Genomic DNA, 18,881 nt, shown 5'->3' with positions numbered 1-18,881 from the left:
CCCCCAAATGATTAAAAATAATTGCACTGATACTGGTGAGAATTTTCATCGAGCAGATCCTTTGACGATTACGAATTAAAAAGTTATGAATTACGTGTCTATTAATTGACAATATTTCGGATTAATTGGGAATTCCTATCAGTTTGCGAATTTACATCGTATAGCTATTGTATGTATACTCGCCTGATGGATATACATATTTAATTGCTATAAGAATTATTAATTAACTTTATTTACAATTAGCACCGATACCCAGCGAGTTTATAACCTAATCTCTTAATAATTGAAAGTTAAGCATTTAGTATATTTTTAATACGATCCAACGATTGTGGCTTCTCATTATTGCGCAGAGTATTAATTAATTAATTATAAAGGAGCCGAGCGACCAAGCGATATCGAGAGGATGATTTAATACTAGGAATCTTAACACTTGAATAATATTTATACATATATATATATAATGTGCTTATATATATATATATCGTATTATATTTATTGTTACATAAAAGAGGATCACAATAAAATATAATTAAATATAACAAATCGATGTTCAACGCAATATCTTAATCAACTGATTTTTTATCTGCTGTTGATTCTTGAACTTATGTTACCTAACCTATACGTCAATGGTAACTGTATTCCCTTTTGTGCTGTGTACAAGTCTTAACGTAGCGAGCAAATGAATTAAATTTTTATCATATATGGGATATTATACTTATAAAAGAATATCTACGCTTTGTCCAACGAACATAACGTACCTGATCACATGATGTGCGTTCAATTTAAAACTTGGGAGAAAATAATCGTGCAATCAGTTTGCATAAAGTGTTTTGTCTCGTTTAACGATTCTAGGGAGATTATAAATTTCTAGCGTTAATGTATGGGAGTTTATACGTGAAAAAGAATGTTAGTACAATTCTAAAAGTGTAAACACCCTAATGCTTAATACTGCTTTGCATTAAGATCGTATCGTCGTTTCGTTTACATTTGGCCTCCACGGTATCAGTCATAATTGCCGATTGACCTTTCCATGAGTCTGATTTATAATTTCTTTTAAATTCTATAAACAGCTCAGTCTCTCCTAGAGTCGCCAGTTTCTTATACGATCAAACGTCCCAGAACACTTTTTCGGACTTCAGATACCCTGAGGTTCCGTAGGTCATTTTTGGTAAATGCTAATAGTTATCAAAAAGGATAACTCTTCGCGAACTATTATCATTATGAAATCGACTAAACGTCTATTATACTGTTACGCTTCTTATCGATGTCCGTGGAATCCAAATCATTTCCAAGACTGCCGACACGACCTCGCATACCTAAACCTCCGCCGGCGTGTCCCGTGGCTTTCAATTTTTCCTGCATCTGTGCCAGAATATCCTGCATCCTTCGAATCTGCGATAAAAGGACAAATTTTATAAGCGCGCAATTCATAATTACTTGCACACAGTGTATGACGTGAAATCAAAGATTCATATTACCTCTTCGTCTTTTTGCAAAAGAAGTCTGTCCGTGTCAGAGATGCTATTCTCAAAATGTGGTCCGGAGTCTCTCTTCAGTTTACTAAAAATTAAAAAAAAAAATATCAAAAAATTCAGTCCGGAGCGGCTCGTTTGTCAGAGCAGCAAATTATCCGCTACAATATTTTTTTGTGTCAAATCTAACCTAAATTCGAGCCGTGATACTGGACTACTGATATGCGACAGAATTACAGGATCAGGAGGAAAAGTGAAATTACGAGTTGATTTCACTAATTTTAAAAAAGTACTTTATGATTATTGACAATAATAATCGTTATTTTTTGTTTTAATTACGTCAACGTGCTCGCGCAATTATTTGAGGGAAAAACTATGCGCGGTGCATTACTTAAGGTATAGTAATCAGAAGTAATAATTATTTACATGCGTAGATACCTCCGTTCCCGTATCGCCTGTTGTGAAATTTGCGAAATGCATTGTGCACGGAAATTCTCATAATGCACGTCCTGCGTAACGTCCTTCATATCCTGCATATGAGTCGATATCAACATCGTCCTCAACTTCACAAAATCACTGTGCTTTGGATTTTCCACTATAAAGAGCAAAATGGTGATTGACTATTTTATGTTTTTTTTTAAATCCATCCCTCTCCATTACCTTCGACAACCCCCCAAGGATATTGTCGACCTCGAACTTTCCGACCCGCCACTTCCAGAACTGTAGAACTGCCAATCACGGCGAAAGGTATACAGGCCTTTAATTCTTTATCCTGCTGCTTGAATTCCTCGTCCTCGTCGCTGTCACAGTCAGGAAATTGATAGATCTGAAAAATTGAAAGAATGCCGCGTAATGATAACCTCAGAAACTTAAACGTAATTTTTACACGTCTATGTATCACCTGTATTTCGTGTTCTTCGATATCAGCCAGGATTCGTTCTTTGAGTTTCTTCACTTCCTGCGTAGTGAGAGTATCCGCTTTTGCTATCACTGGTACCACGTTTACTTTACGATGCAGTCTTCTCAATACCTCAAGGTCCAGCTGACGTAACCTACAGAATCATTACCATTCTTATGGATTGTTCCTAATCCGAACGCCATTCATATTTGTTCACTCCTTCTCTACGTATAATTTCATTGGAACATATATAGCTATATATTGAGTACCCGTGTCCGTATGGCGGTATGAAGTATAAGCAGCAATGAACACGATTATCTTGAATATTTTTACGATTCAATCCACTCTCGTCCGTGAAGTATTGTCTAAATTGATCGTCGATATAAGCCGAGCAGGCTTTCCACGTATCCTCGCAGTTCACGGCATCTCCGAAACCTCAATAAGAAAAATTTTGATAGAAGATAAGTTAAAAGTTTGCCAACCTAATTTTTTTTAATAAATCCCGTTTTACCTGGGGTATCGACAATTGTCAATCGAAGACGTACTCCGCGTTCTTCGATGTCCATCGTCTTCTTTTCGACAGTTGTAGTTTTTTCTACGCGTTCTACAAGAATTTACATATTTATGTAATGCTTTATATTGCTTTAGATGTGCATATATGATATTTCTGATACTCAAGTACCAAGAGCATCGGGTATTCGTCGTTCCTTGTAAAGGTCCCCAAGAAAAAGACTGTTTATCAAAGTTGATTTCCCAAGACCCATTTCGCCAACAACCATCAGGGTGAATTCGAATCCTCTCTTCACAGATTTCCGGTGCACTTGCTCCGGAAGTGTCGCGAACCCAATATAGTCCCTGTCTTGCTAAACAAAGTTCGACATTTTTAATTATATCGGTCGAACAAAAATCATTAAATCACTGCAGAACATTCTGCATAAATTGCACCAAGTAAAATCACCGCAGATTACGTAATACAAGTAAAAAGAAACACAGTGCAAATATACTATCTTGTACATTATACATATATATATTTATTTATTTGTTTATTTCAATTCTAGTTCTAATCTATCGTTCTATGTATATCTATCAACAAGTGTTATCAGAATGTTGCAAAAATGTTCACGAACACAAACTGTCAATACATACTGTCCAGTTAAGTTCATATACTGTATATGCATTTAATACGTATTATTTATACGGGCTTACAGAATGAGGAAATTCTCAAGGGATTAAATGTAGCATTACAAGATACAGTGGACCGTAATAGGGGTTGATATACGGGTAAGAAAGAAGTGCACTTACCGCTGGACATGTTAACGGCAATAACAACACTAGCCGGTGCTTTGGTTGCCGTCGGGGTTGAGCTGGGGTTGCAAGCGAAAGCCACCCTCTTCTCATTCTGCGCTGGCGCACCCTCGCGTTCGCGATCAATAACGGCGCGTCTCCATAAGGGGTGCGAGGGAAGCTCGTACCCTGACATTATCCTACGAGACTGGATGCACTGACAGGAAATGTCACGGACAATATTTTTCATCGAATTTTTCGCACGAACGTTATCAAATGTTTTTGGACAATTATTTCTTATTAACTTAATTATTACTATTGTCGAGACATATTTATTTTACTTTGTTAGGCAAATATTTTTCACTTACATGCTGAACGTTCTCACGTTGACTTTGAGATTTGTTCCATTTCGCCATTTTATTGAGTCTTTATCAGTGGGACGATTCATCATAGACGAGATAAGGCGTCAAATGAATTCCAAAGATATTGATGTGGGCAATTTTAATGGCAGATCGATATATTACATTGCAATTTGATTTATTTAACATTTACACTAGGCTCGATACACTTTGTAATAAAACCCAGGTACGCAGCGATGTTTGTTCGTAAATATTTATAATTAGGTATGTGGCACATGACAACAATTTAGCGTGCGAAACTACTCGGCAACAATAGAATGCGTGGCAACTACGAAGTAAAGAATACTCGGTATTGTTGCTGGAACAACAATCAATTAAAATCTTTCTCGAGTATTTTGTTTTAATATTCGGTTGGTCGTTTTCTATATGACACGTTAGATACGGCTTTGTATGTGAACTATTTTCACTATATTTCCACTCTTAATAATAATTTAGATTTTTCTTAGAACTCATTCGTATATTGCCTGCATGGGGTTCCTTGATCTTTGGAAACTAAATCAATTTCTTATCTTCATTTTAGAAAAAGGTATTACCTCTGTCAATGGACTCAATTGGTTAACTGACAATTTAACGTAAAGAGTGTACTATTGATTGACATAATTTCCAAGCAAACACTGTGGGATAATTGTGATGTTACTTTGCATATGTCAAACACATCATCCTATTGTACAGTACTGAGCAATACACATGAAATATTACGAAGTTTTCGTGTATTAAGATTTGTGAAATTGAGTATCATCAAATTATCCTTTAGTATTTGCGTGATAACTCTTTTACTATTTAATTGTATTCAATTTCACCGTAATATTACGTAGTTCGATTATACTTTCAGTTAATAGGAAAAAACCTCAAATAATTATATTGATACTAGTTATTATATTCATGCAGTGCTTTGATCATTATTAAAATAATTAATTATATTTATTTTTATGTAAAAACTGAATATGGTGGAATAGCACAAATCGCGTGTAACTATTAAATTATATACACGTTCGTCGTAAAGCACTATTGAAAACATACATATTAGAAACCAACAACTATTTTTTTTAATAAATACTTTACACGATCAACAATACGAGACTGGCCCATTGATTGGGTATTCGCAACGAAAAAATGCGAATATGTTACTAAAAAAAAAATTAAAGAACGTAAGGTAAGAAAAAGAAATAAAAACAACAAATATCGTAGGAATATTCCAAAACTGTCGTCTGCAAAACGGTTCACGAGGATTGCGTAAAGTCATCGGGCACGAAATTATTTACATTATCGCCGAGGAGCCAAAACCAACCATACTTTGAACTATTATTTTCAAATACGGGACATACACGATGCACCGTCGACAGTAGCGTTCGAAAATAGTCCTGGCTGGAATTAAAAGGATCCAAAGTCGTCGGCTGGAACAAGTGAGGCAGTTAACTATTGGCTACGACCAAGAGAACCAAGATCGCGCAGAAGTCGGGGTCTTCGGACTTGGTGAAGATGGAGTTGACTCGTTTGGAGTTACAGGAGTCCTAGATCTTGCCGGACCAGTTTCATCCAAAGTCTTTGGTTGGACCTTCTGGTTTGTTTCTTCTTGCATCTTTAACTCATACCGTCTTACGTCTTCAAGGGTCATTTCGCACCATTCGTCGATCCAGGCGAAGGCTTGTCGGTGTCCCAGCAAGAGAACATCTCGGATACACTGAACAAAATTAAATATATGTGTTAAATGGAAAATATAGGATTGTTATTCATTCTGCAACGGATCTTACCCGATGAATAAAGTCTTCCACTCGAGTCTGCATGCCCCAAACTTCAAAAGATGCGTTTACTAGTTTGTAGGAGCACATTATGGGTTGAGTTACTTCACGCCAGCCTTCTACCAGGGGACCACGACCAGTTTTCTTTGATTGAAAGAATTTTGGATCCTACAGCATATTAAAATGATACAGAATTTCTAAATGATTTCTTTTTCTTACAGGGAATAAACAATGCTTATTTTTTGCTGCAACAGTGTACCTCTTCTTCCTTGTAGTGCTTTGCAGATAATTCATCATAGGCAATGTCTACAAAATCTACCTCTCGTTGTGCTAGTTCTACTGGAGAGAGACCTAAACACTATTGAACAAACATTCAGCGTTACAATTGGAAACATTACGTCATTTTATTTGTTTGGTATTTTTTAACACTTACATTCTCTGTACATCCATTATTGTCTTCATAACGGGTTTTGATGGAGATGTTAAATTTTGGTATGAAGGAACACTGGAAAATCAGAATAAAACTTAATATACTTTTTTAAAGTGTAAAATAATATTTAATACTCACTGTATATTCTGCACAATGTCAGGATATATGCAACAAAATAATAATTTATAATTTACATATTACATTATGTTAATATAAACTTCACTTGTTGAATTGGATATCAAAGCACTTATAAAATTCTATCAGCATCTCTCTGTATAAAATAGTGTTAAATATTTGAAATTTACCTGTAATTGTAAAAGGGTAGTAATTCCAGGCTTTTTCAGTCACATAAAATATCCTTGGTATAACTGACTGTATCCAGTATGGTAATTTACTATAAATTGATAATACTATTAGTAAGTTTAAATATTTACATTTTATTGGTAAACACTGCATGCGCAAAGGCCAGGATTAGAATAAAACTATTATTAACAATGATCTATTAAGAAAGATTTCAACTAATAATTCTTTCAAAATTACCTGGAAAGATGGATCCTCTTCTCAGTAAACTGACCCTTGCCATGCACTGGATCTTCGCAGGCAGAATTTTCAACAACTTCAACACCTTCGTCAGAATCTGACTGTTCATGACTATGTCGTGCAATCATATATAATTGACCTATACGGTACTGTAAAAAAATTAAAAAAAAAATAATATAGCATTAAAAAGGAATGTGAAAAATAAATTTATAACAAAAACGAATTTCACAGAATATTGAATCGTCCCGAAAATCATGCTGTGCTTCAGAGCATGCAATAAAACATGTTCCACTGCTGAATTTTATTTCATTGTTGCACTATTATCACAGATTGTTCATAATTAATTACCTCCTCGGTAGTAAGCGGCATACATATTCGATATTCTTTCGTTAAAACCATTGTGATTTCTTTATTCTCTCGACGATAACTGACGATAACTCAAGGAAACTATCTTTTAACTTGGAATAGAAAGATCCCGTTATCTTCGTGCGAAAATAAATCGTTGAATGAAAAGAATAGACGTAAGGTCCAAATTTCTCAAATTCCTATGCCGACAGACGACAAACAAGAACAATTTCTTGAAGTTGTCTCTTTAGCGTTGTTCAATGGATCGACCAAGTAAATAATTCCCTATACGAATCCCTATCAGATGTTATGTCATATACAGAATCCCAACCTGAAATTCATCCAATAAAATAAGATTTATTGGTAATCAAAATATTGTAAAAGTTTCACTTAAATCTTTCCTTTGGGATGGGCAAGAATATTATATTTTTACCTAATTCCAATAATCAGAAGTAAGATTTATATACAATTTTATTCGAATTAATGGTTTAATGTAATTTTGCCGCGAGATGTCGATAAGAGTATCGTTATTGGTCAACATAGAACATTTAGTAATATATCTCGCTGCTTCGTTCAGATCTTACGTGTACTAAATTGGAGTAAGAAACTTTTTGTGATGTGGACGATAATTGTATGCAGATAACGCACGATGACGAGCGAAGACATGTAACAGCAAGCGAAGAAGAAAGAAGGCGGAAGGGAAGAAGAAAGCCTGTTTGGTCGTGATAGGAGCTTTTTTTGTGTTGGCTGAAAGAAAAATGCCTTATCAAACTTTTAGGCAGGAATACCTGCAGATGCCAGTTGTGACGAGAGCGTACATGACTGCCTGTGTCATCACAACCCTTGCTGTGGTTCGTATTTACAACAATGAAAAATTTTCCAAAAATCCTAACTAACTTAATATTTATTTCTATTACTAAAATATGTGAGAGTATCGTGTCGTTCAGAGTTAGTTATACCTCCTGTTTTCTATGAATAATCAAGGTTATGTTTTTGCTTATTATTTCAGCAACTGGACCTTGTATCTCCGTTTCAACTTTACTTTAATCCAATTTTAATAATCAAGCAGTGCCAGGTATGCTACCTTGTACATTTATAATTTGGTCTCTTGCACTTATCATTTGTTGAATCATTTCCTGTCTCTTTCAGCTATGGAGACTGATTACCACTTTCCTCTTCTTTGGAACTATTGGTTTCAACTTTTTCTTCAACATGATCTTTACGTACAGATACTGCAGGATGCTGGAAGAGGGCTCATTCCGTGGGAGAACTGCTGACTTTGTCATGATGTTCATTTTTGGTGGGATTTGCATGATTGTATCCTTTTTGTAAAGAAGACTATGTTAACTTGTAAATTCATTAGGGATGCATATTTTTCTTAATAAGTCACAGATATTTGCATTTTTTGTTAATTTACTGTTTCTTGGACACGCATTCACGATTATGTTGGTCTATGTCTGGTCAAGGAGAAATCCATTTGTCAGGATGAACTTTTTTGGGCTTCTTAACTTCCAAGTAAATATTTTAAAATATCTGTCTTTTCAACCTAAGTAAATAGTTTTTTCTCAAGAAATTATGCTACAAATATTTTTTAAGGCTCCATACTTACCATGGGTACTTCTTGGATTCTCTGTTCTTCTTGGCAATGCTATTTGGGTGGATATGATTGGTATGGCTGTGGGACACATGTATTACTTTGCCGAGGATGTTTTTCCCCAGCTCAGAGGTGGTTTCCGTATTCTGAAAACTCCACAAATACTGTAAGTACCTTTGTAGTATGATTAATACGGTGTACATGAAATCATCCAGATATCTTTTAGAAAATTAGTAACATAATATTTATATAGTTGTGAAGCTTTCGCGGCTAAATTTATTATTGAAGTTCATAGCTGGCGGATGGATGCCGCGTCTAGTTTCAACGTATTGCCGACGGTTCACAAACGTTATCGGAACGTTTGAGAAACGTCGGCAATACGCGGAACATAGACGCCTAATTAGTGTAAATATTATTGTCACAAGTTATGCATTAATGGGTATCACCAAAGTTCGGTACCTACTTATAAGGAGCAGATGCAATTATCAGAATATACATATACAATTACATAGTCTTATACCCGGTTTCTTCACCTCCGGATAAGTTCCCAATAATTTTATCCGGAAGATATCACTTAGTATTGAGGATAGTTATTCGTTAAATAGAAATTATCCGTAGTTTGCCATTATTCAGACATTCGAAAAGAGTCGCATTAAAGTCTGCACGAATATTTCTAATTTATTCCTTATCACATTTTATATATTTTTCTACTTCGGTAAGATATCGTGCATTTAATGATTACAAATGTGCAGGAAGACTCTGTTTGACGCACATGCCGAAGATCCAGACTACACGCCGTTGCCCGAAGACAGGCCCGGTGGCTTCAACTGGGGTCAAGTTGGCAACGTGCAGTGATATAATTTTATCACGTCGCTGTGTCGCTACTAATTCATTATAAGAAAACGGCCCAAAGTTTACAAGAAAAAATTCACGGCCACGTTTTTCGTTTTCCAATTAAATCGCAGCAGCATACAGGAAGTTCCGCTACGGACGTCGTAGATAGAAAATTCTTTGTTTTCCGCTTTGGCAAAAGGTACGCAGGATTTTCAATTTTCATCTGATAAATAAGGCTTATGCCATGTCCAATCAACAGTTAATTTTGAAAGCGTGAAATATTCTCTTGTAAGATAACCATCCCGTAAGGGACGAACCTGGCAATTTCTTAGATGTCGCATTGAGAAATAGAAAACTGTATACGACGAGAGCCTTTTAATACTTTAGAGTATTTCGCAACAAAGGTCGTCTAAATAATTGTGTAGCACCTGCGTACCGAAATAATTTGCTCTTACTTTTAAGTCTCACCAAATTCCGATGCCTTTTTGAAAAGGACCCTCGGGTACGTTTTGACGTGTACAGTAATTTATACAATATTGAATTTGTTACTTTTTTTGTGAATAGAACATGTATTTTATTTGTAATATATGGGATTATATGTCCCCTAGATAAGTACGGGAATACGCGGTAATACAAACAATTGATATGCCACGGGAAGTATAGTAAAACTCATAGGACGAATATGTAAAGTAGAAGTAAGGGGAGCCTGTGGTTATTTATCCACAACAGTGTGACTACGCTAGTCTTACTTCTTGTTGGAATATCCGCCAAAGTAATCCTATTCCTCTATGGGTTTTTTAACCGACGTGTTATTTGTACCGATAGAAAGTATTTACTTATTCGTATATTCAAAGACCCGATAAGTGAAAGATAAAAAAAGGAAACGATGTAGCCCATTTTGACTGGAAGGCAATGATCAAGCCCTGAATGTGAAAAAAAGGAACAAAACATATTTATTGACCTGTACCGAACTGTTGATAATTATTTCGTGACTCTGATAAATACAAGGGTTTCGACATAATCGAATTGAATTTACATTTTCCAAATGTATTTTTAAGATGGTCGCGAAGCGAGATTGATGCCAGTTTTTAAATATGTATATCTAAATCTCACACTAAAAATATATATTTGAATAAGCACAAGAATATGTTCTTAAGTGAGACAAAGGTAAGGGATTAGATGAAGGGTTGGATAAAGTGTCAAATAAAACTGCAATCAGTGCTGATAATCTCGTTAGAAAAAAAAAATCAAGCAGCAAATAACATTTACTACACTCAAAAAATGCCAAATGTCTTAAATAGTTTTTACCATAAAGACCTGTTTCCGATTTTGTCAAAACGACAAGAAATAAATATCTATTGAGTCAGGTGTTTATATCTTGTTATCACTAAAAATAAATTATTTAGGGGCTAATGAATAACAAATAGTTAAGTGAAAGTCGGTTGACATTACGAGGCTGTACAAATTTTCGATAACTTGTTAAATAACGATAAATATCATTACACAAACTAGTCCTTGTTCTATTTTAATTGGAGCAATGAGAATGATGAGCGAACGAGTGAGATCGAGAGCGATGATTTAAAAAATCATTTATTCTGATTTAAATAATAGTCGTTTATCGTATTGGGATACAATGATGGGTAACTAGTTACATATATGCAATGACATGGACTATAATACAATGATCAGGGCTCTATTATACACTTTGTTTCTTTCTTTCATTCGAAACCTTCATTAATAGCTTCAACTTTTTTTCTTTTTTTTTTTTAATTACTAAATCATTTATATCGCCACTGTCGCTAAAAGCACCGTGATGTCGTCCGGCTTACCTCCTAGAACGAAACAGCAATTAGTAATTTTCTTTTTTCATACTTAACGTCCATCAAGAATGTATCAAGTGAGCGATTTCTTCCATCATCCTGTAGAAGAGTAAATCAATATTTTATACAAACCTAAAGCGTCTATCCCGTTTTCTCTGGCGCTCTGTGCGAAAGGAGACATGAAAGCTCCGTCAAAGGCGAGACTCCTTGCCATCCAGGCTATCGAATTTGCGACGCCCTGTATCTTGGTGGGATCTCTCTCACCCTCGATCTTTCTCATTTCCGTGACTAGGAGTTGGTCAGGAACGTTGTCAAAAACGCCATCGGTCGCCAGCAGGATAACGTCGCCATCCTCAACGCCAAAGCTTGACGTGTCCGCTGACTCTGGACTATGGAAGTACATTTTTCATTAACGAACGATAATCTTGAATACGCTTGATATCAATTAGTGAATGAATATATCACCTATCACTAAGTACCAGGCCGGAATGACCTGGTGGTGGTAGAGATAATTGAAACGGAGTGTTAAAGTAGTGCTGTTGCTCCGAGGATCTGTGCACCACTTCGCCTTTGCGAACCACTACGAAACCGCTGTCACCTATGTTAGCTGCGTAAATGCTACTCGTTTCTTTATTCAGTACAATTACACAAGCTGTGCTGCTACCTGAAATACGCAAAAATCATCCCGAGTTGTAGAAAGACGTGTTTAGTTCTATGTTGGTAAGTGCACTGACATATTTTGCTTAGATTTATCATTTTACTAAGAGATAATCACTATACCTAATATTGGTTGTTTATTTTCTAGTAATTCGTAGTAACTACGTGCCAGTAGACCAGCCGGTTCTGAAGGTTTGAATCGACCCATGGATACCAGCCGTTCGCAGGTTCGCATCAGGAAGTTGGAAAATTCACCAGGGTCGATTCCATAATGGCGCCAACCTCCCACACCGTCCGCTACGCCTGAACAGATAAAATATAGATGTAATATGAGAATTCAGTTAATTGTCGAATCTATTAAGATATTTATGTGCGATTGCAAATATGAATTTTGTAACGCATGCTCTTTGCATAAAATTGAAATGAAATCATGCACAACAGAAGATTATTATTTACGCAATGACTAGATTGGTAAAAAAAAAATAACCAGTAATATTATACAAAGTAGTTGTGCCTCGACTGCGAAAATTGGTAACCAAGAAAGGTGGAATTTTTTCAACGGGAAATAATGACTTCGAAATAGGTTTCGAAATTGGACTGCAGTGCACATTATTTCAAGTACGTCGAAATATTGTGTTGAAACGCAATTTTTGTCGTGGCGCTAATAATAGCAGGTCCCAAGATTCTGAGTCTATTTGGCAAGCAGCCTCTATTCACACAATTTCTGATCATGTGCCATTATGTCACATGCCCTGAAAGAGTTGTTGCTATTTTTTTTACTTTTATTTGGGCGCGAGTTCATTCATAAACCGTGCGACTGACCTTGCATTGTCCATCTTCCATTTTCAATTGTATTATAAATTGAAAACATTCAAATTCTGCAATCACTTTCATTAAAATATTTCAGGTCTCACAGCAATAATCTATTGTTTAAATAACGAAACATATTAAACTATTAAAATGATTCAATAATAAACTATTGAAATGAGACAAAAATAAAGAAAAAAATTTCTTGGATTCCCCATTGTAAAATCTATTGCCCAATTAACATGGATTTCCATTATCAACACTGTCTCTTTCATTTGTATATCTAAGATTATAGTGATATGGTATAAACCAGTGGTATAGTGGTTTCTTTTCTAGTATAAAATACTTCAATACTGACACACTAGAGGAATGTTAATCTAATACCAAGGTTTTACTAATTATTCTTATTTATTATCGATAAGCCAAAGTTTATCGGTGCACTCTCCTATTTGGAACATGTATGCATTGGACTTAGTAACTGAAAACATCAGATTCAAAACAAATTCAATAAATAGTTTTAAATAGAATATTTTTTTATTGAACAGTGGAATATAATTTTAAATTAACAAATGACAATCTGTATGCTTACGAATTAACCCTTGGACTGACCCTTTCGTGGCTACTATGATAACAGCGCCGCATAGTGTGCGACAGCGGCAGTGAAAGCGTTAACATGCAATACTTAAATGAAGTTTAACAAAATTTCAGGATATTGCATAACGATAATGTACCAATTGTTTTACAAACGTTTTGGCAACTTTCTAATTCGTTAAACATATATTTGTTTACTTCCTATTTGTATGCATAGTAGCTCCAACGAGTACTCAACATTATTTTGGCGTAGGTTTCAAAATAACGATGTACATGTGAATGGTTTCAATAAGATTACAAGTCACTTGACATCAGAGGAGATAGTAGTTAAACAATCCTTTTGGGAAGAGGCAGATTACGAGCTTCCGTTATTACGAGTTCGAACTGGTTTGTCAATGTTCAGTTAACGAGGCTAATATAAAAGGCTAAACAATATAGAGCTAATGCTCTAATCGCTAAAAATACATAGCTAAGTAGCAAAAATGCAGACTGACAAGATGCATTTAGAATATAAAGTTTTAATAGTAAATAATTATATACATCGAACTAGAAAGCTGCCTGTTAATCGTTACGGGTGATTTAAATAAATTAATCAACTCCATGCGATTCTACGATTTTATGAATGAACGTTAAGAATTAGATAAAGTAAAAATTTGAACAGTTTCAGGAGTCACTGAAAATTCAACGAATCGATCGAAAGGCGCCATTCGACCAACTTCAGGCAGTCACATGCTTCTATCTACGAATTACCTACTCTGCTGAATATTTCTATACGAACAGCCGTAGAAAGTTTTAAAGGACATGTTATAGCGAACGATACTGCACAAAGACTTCAATAAGAATTTATTAAAAGCATTCCTAGCGACAGACAACGGGCTTAAAAAGAATAATTTCGAAAGCATACCAATTACTTCGACAGCCTTGAATTTGGCACTGAACCAGGCGTCGTCGCCGAATTGTCCTTTGCGAATTCGTCCTCGTGCAAAATCCTTTGGGAAACCGCATACAGCTGACACAAATGAAGCCTCACGTCGCTTGCTGATACTCGGCTCGGCACAGGCTGAGTAATTCGAAAGTCCATTCCAGATCGCTCGAGACAGCAGCCTCCCAGTCCAATAAATGGACTGCATCGTACGCTCGGACTCTCAGCAGTGACTGTCGTCTGATCGCATCTCTTTTATCCGCGACGACGACACGCTTTGTTATCCTTTCTGAATCTTCGTTTATCTCTTAGTGAGTCCTTAGAGCACGTTAGATGCAAGCAACATGGTCAAACTTCTCGAGAAATACTCAAACACTTTCGGCTACTTCCTCGCGAAGCCCTTGCTGAGACGATTCTCTCCGGGCACAATCCTCCTGATCCCCTCTTGCTGCAGCGCTGCTTTCGGACGAGTTTCCATTCACGAATTGTGTAAACGCAGAAGGTAAACTAGCAGGAGTGATTCGGTATCACGAGGAAGCAAATCTGTTTGCAGAAAATTTCGAAAGATGGCACTTGGTTAGAGAACGAAGGACGTTCCGGACATCAATGAGATTTTTAACGATTCTTGAGAATTTTAATGAATGTTGGTGTTGTGGAATCGTGCAATGGTAAATTTATATGCTTTAAGTATTTTTGAGTAATTTTAATATTTTTAATTTTTGATATTTAACGTATTTGGTGATACAATTTTGATTTTGTGTTTCAAGAGTTTATGCATTGAAGTCAGGCGCGAGAAAAGATTTTTCAGTTGTATTTTGTTCACAGTGAAGTTGTCAGAGAGTCGACGAAGAAATCCGGAATGGAAGCCAGTCGCAAACAGCTTATTTATCTTCACAATAATCAATCGCCGCAAACATTTGCGACATCCCGAAAATACTTCTGGGGCTACAAGTAAGTACAGCCGTTGTTGATGCTTCATTGTCATTCAGATTGGATCTTACTCTTTTGTCGTTGGTTCACTCGAATTTTCATTCATTTATCAAGTTACTTTCCGTCGCACCAAAGTTAACCTAAGGATTTTCCTTAACCTCGAGATTTTCCAAAAACTTACAGACTACATTTTAGACCGGACGAATTTTGTAACTGCGCACAACTGAAGTAATGCTTTGCTTGGATTAATAAATATTCGAATTTATTTTGGTAAACTCTTTATACTCTTTAGTGTAAAATTATTAAAGGTAGTTTACAATATTGATTATGAATTTCTATAACATTATATTATTCAGAAAACCTTAGTGTTATAAAATTCCCTTTGTCAGCACTAAAAATGTTTGTATTATATAAATGTTATAGTACTTAATTTTTTATATGGATGCTTTAATGATAAAATTAATTATTAATTACAATCATTATAATATTATAGTTACAGATGATCAATGTTGGAGGGATGGTATTGCCGGTCCATCGCAAACAACAACGCAGATGCAGAGGATGATGATGAAGAAAGTCCAGAAGAAGAAGCACCAAATTATAAAGACCAGTATCGTAATCTCAAGCGTAAACTAAAATTTCTCATTTATGTAAGTAAATGCACTTACAATATTATCTATAAATTAAACTTCTTTTTGAATCCCATCATTATACCATTAATCTTTTCTTGTAGGAAAATGAGTGCTTCCAAGAAGCCTTACGTTCAACACAAAGAAAGTTATTAAAAGTAAATCGAGATAAGAGTTTTTTATTAGATCGATTGCTTCAGTATGAAAAGGTTGATGCTTCGTTCAGTGAGAGTGATGAAACCGAATCCTCTGATGATGAAGTGTCACGAATGGATACATCAAAAAGGTATTAAAAAATGTTCATTCAGGTGGAGCCAGCATCACGAATTTCATCCTTCACTGTGTTTCACACTGCGATATTTGTCCTCAGAAAAAAAGTAGAAATGAACGTAAATAATCATTCGTCACATCATTCGTCAGCAACAGTCAAACCGCTGAGTACAAGTAAAAAGAAAAAACCCGTGCCGAAAGCACCAAAGACGCACAATACACCATCGGTTCAATCGGCCAACAACATTATGCCGATGTCATTAATGTCGGATGGCCACATGACTCCAGAAGAGGTGGAACGTCATTTGGAATCTCGACAAACGTACCTAGAATTAGTGCCGGAGAAAGCACCGCCGACGGTGCCCACAGAAATGTTTAGTAATGATCCGTCGCTAGACAGGTTAGTTTTATTTATTTTCTTTTTTTTTTTTATTTTTTTTTTATGTTGAAACATTTTACCTATCAAGATATTCTTTTCAGTGAATCGAATGAAGTCGGAGAACTCGAAACGTCGCCGAGCAATATGGGTGAGGATTGTCTCAGCGTCGATATGATGGCTGAGTGAAATATATACAAGAAATAATAGGGAATGTGGAACAAAAAAAAATTCACATAAAAATAGCCAGTCAATTGAACATTCGATAGAAATTGAACTTTGAGTATTTAATTGTATCTGCTCTAGTGTAATATGAATTTTTATATGTACAATATGTAATGCGTAAACACGTTTATGGATAGTGACAGTGGTCGGTCAGTTTTGCTCGCAGTTGGACCTTCGACGATTGACTCAACTTTCACAAGATTCAAGATGTCGCGTGCAGTGACAAAAAAAAGAAATTTTTACGTCGCAGTACAAACGGCATCAGATAATATTTATTTCTTTGTGTTTATCGCGCCTACTCTATTATTAGACTTCTATTATTCATTTGTTTATTTGCGTAGGACATGTTTCTGTCGTGATCTATAATTCTGTTTTATTTAAATATGTCGTAAAATGAAAATGATTGACAAGTGCAATTCTGTCGCTAGTACCCTGGCAAAAGTTTCGGAGAGGATAGAGACAAGCGAAAAACGGGAGGTCGTGGTATCGTCAAAATCTCAAAGTTCCAGAACCTCGAAAATTTCCGAAAGCTCTGAAAGTTCAAAATCAAAGGAAAAGAAACATCAGGAAATAATTGTATATTCTGACATCGAAGAAGTTTACTGTCGAATCTGTTACGACACTGATGCTCGGGTCCAGATAATTTATCCATGTAAATGTAAGGTAATTTCTCAAAGAAACGCTAAAATATTCAATAACATAAAATACATTTTGCTATTACACCAGAAAATAGAGAAACACAATGTAAGACTCTTATGTGAAACATTGCACAAAAGATATGTTATTAACAATCTTATCGTCGATTCGCGTAATGTGCGGCTCATAACAATTCGAATCATACTATGCAAGTTATAAATGAGAACAACGATAAGCACTATCAAAATGTGTAGATCTCGTTAACGACTTACTTTTCAGGGAACAATGGGAGCCATTCACTTGGAGTGTTTGGAACGTTGGCTAGAGGAGAGTAATCGAAACAGTTGCGAATTATGCGGACAGCAATTTCAAGTGGAACGAACTCCTCGGTACCATGCACTAACTTCTATTTTCGTTTGGCTGTGCTTGAATCAGGAAGAACATCAATATTTCATTCGAAGTCTTCGAGCTGATTTGTTACGCTCGCTCGTCGTCACGCCTGTGACAATTTGCTGCTCATACCTTTGCGTCGTAGCTGCCGATTTTTATTCGAAGAATAATTATGATAATTTTCCTCCTGCTCGCTGGACCACTTATTCGCTTCTGATTATGATGACTCTTTTGATATTTTCGTACTTCGTTTGGATGTACATGGCCTTACATTATCATCAACGGGTTTGGTTTTATTGGTGGCAAAAAACCAGTGTCGTTAAAGTCACCTTTGCTGAGGAGGTCAAAGGTGAAATTCTTATTAACGCAGCTTGAACCCCTTTGTCACATGAAAGGCAATCAAAGTTACTTGAATTGTTCTTTTGGATGGCGGAGGGGTTGGGCTTGTTGAAATATTGATATTAAAAAGGTTGCGGTGGGGTGTGTGAATAGTAATTTGCACTTTAATGATGACAAGACCAGGGAAATGTGACGAAAGGAGTGGCAAGAAAACTCATCGTTGGGCTCAACAACCCTGCTCATTTTCTTTTTTAATTGGTCCGTTTGACTCTCATCTCTCCTTACAGGCGCAGTCTCAGCTGGTTTGTGCCGCGCAATCGGCGGTTTTTCTTTGATTTGTCTAATGTATGAGATTCTATACTTCGATATCTTGGGTCTCTGGTGACCTTCAGCTGAATCCTAACATTCCTAGGTTTAGAAACGCAACTCGGACAGACATGCTTTTTACTCCTCCGATTCACATGACTACTTTCCAGAAATTTTTTCTGGTGTTCAAAATCAATTTTTGGAATTGTTAGCCTCCGAAGGTTATTACCGCTGCTAACTTGACTGGTTTCCTAATAAAATGGTTTTGGCACTTGTTGATAGGATAGGAGCACGGAACGTAACTTGTTGAAATTTTAGTCGCGTTGCGCTACTCTTGCCTGTAGTACGTATTACTGCGTATGATATAATAATTCAGAAATGTCGAATTTGTATTATTTGAAATTAATGTATACTTTATATTCATTGTT

The 18,881-nt window shown here is 35.9% G+C and overlaps 7 protein-coding genes across 11 annotated transcripts in view; 4 read left to right on the top strand and 3 right to left on the bottom strand.

Moving 5' to 3' along the window:
• The window catches only part of LOC107273411 (carboxypeptidase M), a 19,454-nt gene extending 11,563 nt beyond the window's left edge, over positions 1-7,891 (top strand). The window contains exon 10 of the mRNA XM_025091096.1: positions 7,767-7,891. Coding sequence (XP_024946864.1) covers positions 7,767-7,853 — 87 coding nt within the window. The 3' untranslated portion in view covers positions 7,854-7,891. The remainder of the gene's footprint in view (positions 1-7,766) is intronic.
• LOC107273426 (septin-2) lies at positions 436-4,093 on the bottom strand. 4 transcript variants are annotated; one of them, XM_015751602.2, is made up of 10 exons: positions 4,023-4,093; positions 3,673-3,871; positions 3,053-3,229; positions 2,882-2,974; positions 2,640-2,805; positions 2,374-2,524; positions 2,133-2,298; positions 1,899-2,067; positions 1,479-1,560; positions 436-1,392 (listed from the first exon to the last, which is right to left on the bottom strand). In XM_015751602.2, the coding sequence occupies exons 1-10, from the start codon at positions 4,068-4,070 to the stop codon at positions 1,231-1,233; spliced, it is 1,413 nt and encodes a 470-aa protein (XP_015607088.1). In that variant the 5' UTR covers positions 4,071-4,093; the 3' UTR covers positions 436-1,230. The 4 variants fall into 4 exon arrangements, with proteins under 4 accessions (XP_015607088.1, XP_015607097.1, XP_024946896.1 ...); XM_015751611.2 differs by having other exon boundaries at positions 1,911-2,067; XM_025091128.1 differs by lacking the exon at positions 3,673-3,871 and having other exon boundaries at positions 3,053-3,233; positions 4,023-4,085.
• Positions 4,175-7,345, bottom strand: LOC107273448 (cytoplasmic phosphatidylinositol transfer protein 1). The gene is made up of 8 exons (XM_015751663.2): positions 7,131-7,345; positions 6,783-6,931; positions 6,548-6,636; positions 6,381-6,388; positions 6,246-6,317; positions 6,072-6,170; positions 5,825-5,980; positions 4,175-5,754 (listed from the first exon to the last, which is right to left on the bottom strand). The coding sequence occupies exons 1-8, from the start codon at positions 7,179-7,181 to the stop codon at positions 5,497-5,499; spliced, it is 882 nt and encodes a 293-aa protein (XP_015607149.1). The 5' UTR covers positions 7,182-7,345; the 3' UTR covers positions 4,175-5,496.
• Positions 7,765-11,066, top strand: LOC107273459 (derlin-2). Its single transcript, XM_015751683.2, has 6 exons — positions 7,765-7,978; positions 8,137-8,202; positions 8,277-8,444; positions 8,520-8,642; positions 8,724-8,887; positions 9,474-11,066. Exons 1-6 carry the CDS (start codon positions 7,886-7,888, stop codon positions 9,574-9,576), a joined length of 717 nt encoding a protein of 238 aa, XP_015607169.1. The 5' UTR covers positions 7,765-7,885; the 3' UTR covers positions 9,577-11,066.
• Positions 11,067-11,282: 216 nt separating this feature from the next.
• LOC107273444 (protein phosphatase PTC7 homolog) lies at positions 11,283-14,791 on the bottom strand. Its single transcript, XM_015751648.2, has 5 exons — positions 14,335-14,791; positions 12,156-12,335; positions 11,841-12,039; positions 11,508-11,764; positions 11,283-11,387 (listed from the first exon to the last, which is right to left on the bottom strand). The coding sequence occupies exons 1-5, from the start codon at positions 14,558-14,560 to the stop codon at positions 11,338-11,340; spliced, it is 912 nt and encodes a 303-aa protein (XP_015607134.1). The 5' UTR covers positions 14,561-14,791; the 3' UTR covers positions 11,283-11,337.
• Positions 14,792-14,882: 91 nt separating this feature from the next.
• On the top strand, positions 14,883-17,514 carry LOC107273469 (INO80 complex subunit E). 2 transcript variants are annotated; one of them, XM_015751708.2, is made up of 7 exons: positions 14,883-15,020; positions 15,178-15,303; positions 15,776-15,932; positions 16,016-16,197; positions 16,282-16,581; positions 16,662-16,708; positions 17,211-17,514. In XM_015751708.2, exons 3-7 carry the CDS (start codon positions 15,789-15,791, stop codon positions 17,237-17,239), a joined length of 702 nt encoding a protein of 233 aa, XP_015607194.1. In that variant the 5' UTR covers positions 14,883-15,020; positions 15,178-15,303; positions 15,776-15,788; the 3' UTR covers positions 17,240-17,514. The 2 variants fall into 2 exon arrangements, with proteins under 2 accessions (XP_015607194.1, XP_015607184.1); XM_015751698.2 differs by lacking the exon at positions 17,211-17,514 and having other exon boundaries at positions 16,662-16,910.
• Positions 17,144-18,828, top strand: LOC107273453 (E3 ubiquitin-protein ligase MARCH3-like). Its single transcript, XM_015751671.2, has 2 exons — positions 17,144-17,445; positions 17,698-18,828. The coding sequence occupies exons 1-2, from the start codon at positions 17,176-17,178 to the stop codon at positions 18,181-18,183; spliced, it is 756 nt and encodes a 251-aa protein (XP_015607157.1). The 5' UTR covers positions 17,144-17,175; the 3' UTR covers positions 18,184-18,828.
• The last annotated feature ends 53 nt before the right edge of the window (positions 18,829-18,881 follow it).

This window comes from Cephus cinctus, unplaced genomic scaffold, assembly GCF_000341935.2.
Source record: "Cephus cinctus unplaced genomic scaffold, Ccin1 Ccin1_scaffold0091, whole genome shotgun sequence".
In the NCBI taxonomy this organism is placed as follows: domain Eukaryota; kingdom Metazoa; phylum Arthropoda; class Insecta; order Hymenoptera; family Cephidae; genus Cephus; species Cephus cinctus.
The sequence above is the reverse complement of the archived record's forward strand: the minus strand, read 5'-3'. Positions and strand labels throughout refer to the sequence as shown.

Excerpts from the sequence above, each read along its gene's own strand:
- LOC107273453 (XM_015751671.2), top strand. The coding sequence starts at position 17,176 with ATGAAAATGATTGACAAGTGCAATTCTGTCGCTAGTACCCTGGCAAAA. Across the intron at positions 17,446-17,697 it reads TTTATCCATGTAAATGTAAG|GGAACAATGGGAGCCATTCA; the intron begins GTAATTTCTCAA and ends CTTACTTTTCAG.
- LOC107273448 (XM_015751663.2), bottom strand. The coding sequence starts at position 7,181 with ATGGTTTTAACGAAAGAATATCGAATATGTATGCCGCTTACTACCGAG. Across the intron at positions 6,932-7,130 it reads TGCCGCTTACTACCGAGGAG|TACCGTATAGGTCAATTATA; the intron begins GTAATTAATTAT and ends ATTTTTTTACAG. Across the intron at positions 5,981-6,071 it reads AGCACTACAAGGAAGAAGAG|GATCCAAAATTCTTTCAATC; the intron begins GTACACTGTTGC and ends AATATGCTGTAG.
- LOC107273444 (XM_015751648.2), bottom strand. The coding sequence starts at position 14,560 with ATGCAGTCCATTTATTGGACTGGGAGGCTGCTGTCTCGAGCGATCTGG. Across the intron at positions 12,040-12,155 it reads AAATAAACAACCAATATTAG|GTAGCAGCACAGCTTGTGTA; the intron begins GTATAGTGATTA and ends TGCGTATTTCAG. Across the intron at positions 11,388-11,507 it reads AAACGGGATAGACGCTTTAG|GAGGTAAGCCGGACGACATC; the intron begins GTTTGTATAAAA and ends GTTTCGTTCTAG.
- LOC107273459 (XM_015751683.2), top strand. The coding sequence starts at position 7,886 with ATGCCTTATCAAACTTTTAGGCAGGAATACCTGCAGATGCCAGTTGTG. Across the intron at positions 8,203-8,276 it reads TAATAATCAAGCAGTGCCAG|CTATGGAGACTGATTACCAC; the intron begins GTATGCTACCTT and ends TGTCTCTTTCAG. Across the intron at positions 8,888-9,473 it reads CTGAAAACTCCACAAATACT|GAAGACTCTGTTTGACGCAC; the intron begins GTAAGTACCTTT and ends ACAAATGTGCAG.
- LOC107273469 (XM_015751698.2), top strand. The coding sequence starts at position 15,789 with ATGTTGGAGGGATGGTATTGCCGGTCCATCGCAAACAACAACGCAGAT. Across the intron at positions 15,933-16,015 it reads AACTAAAATTTCTCATTTAT|GAAAATGAGTGCTTCCAAGA; the intron begins GTAAGTAAATGC and ends CTTTTCTTGTAG. Across the intron at positions 16,582-16,661 it reads AATGATCCGTCGCTAGACAG|TGAATCGAATGAAGTCGGAG; the intron begins GTTAGTTTTATT and ends TATTCTTTTCAG.
- LOC107273426 (XM_015751602.2), bottom strand. The coding sequence starts at position 4,070 with ATGGCGAAATGGAACAAATCTCAAAGTCAACGTGAGAACGTTCAGCAT. Across the intron at positions 2,806-2,881 it reads GACAATTGTCGATACCCCAG|GTTTCGGAGATGCCGTGAAC; the intron begins GTAAAACGGGAT and ends TTTCTTATTGAG. Across the intron at positions 1,393-1,478 it reads TTTTGCAAAAAGACGAAGAG|ATTCGAAGGATGCAGGATAT; the intron begins GTAATATGAATC and ends CTTTTATCGCAG.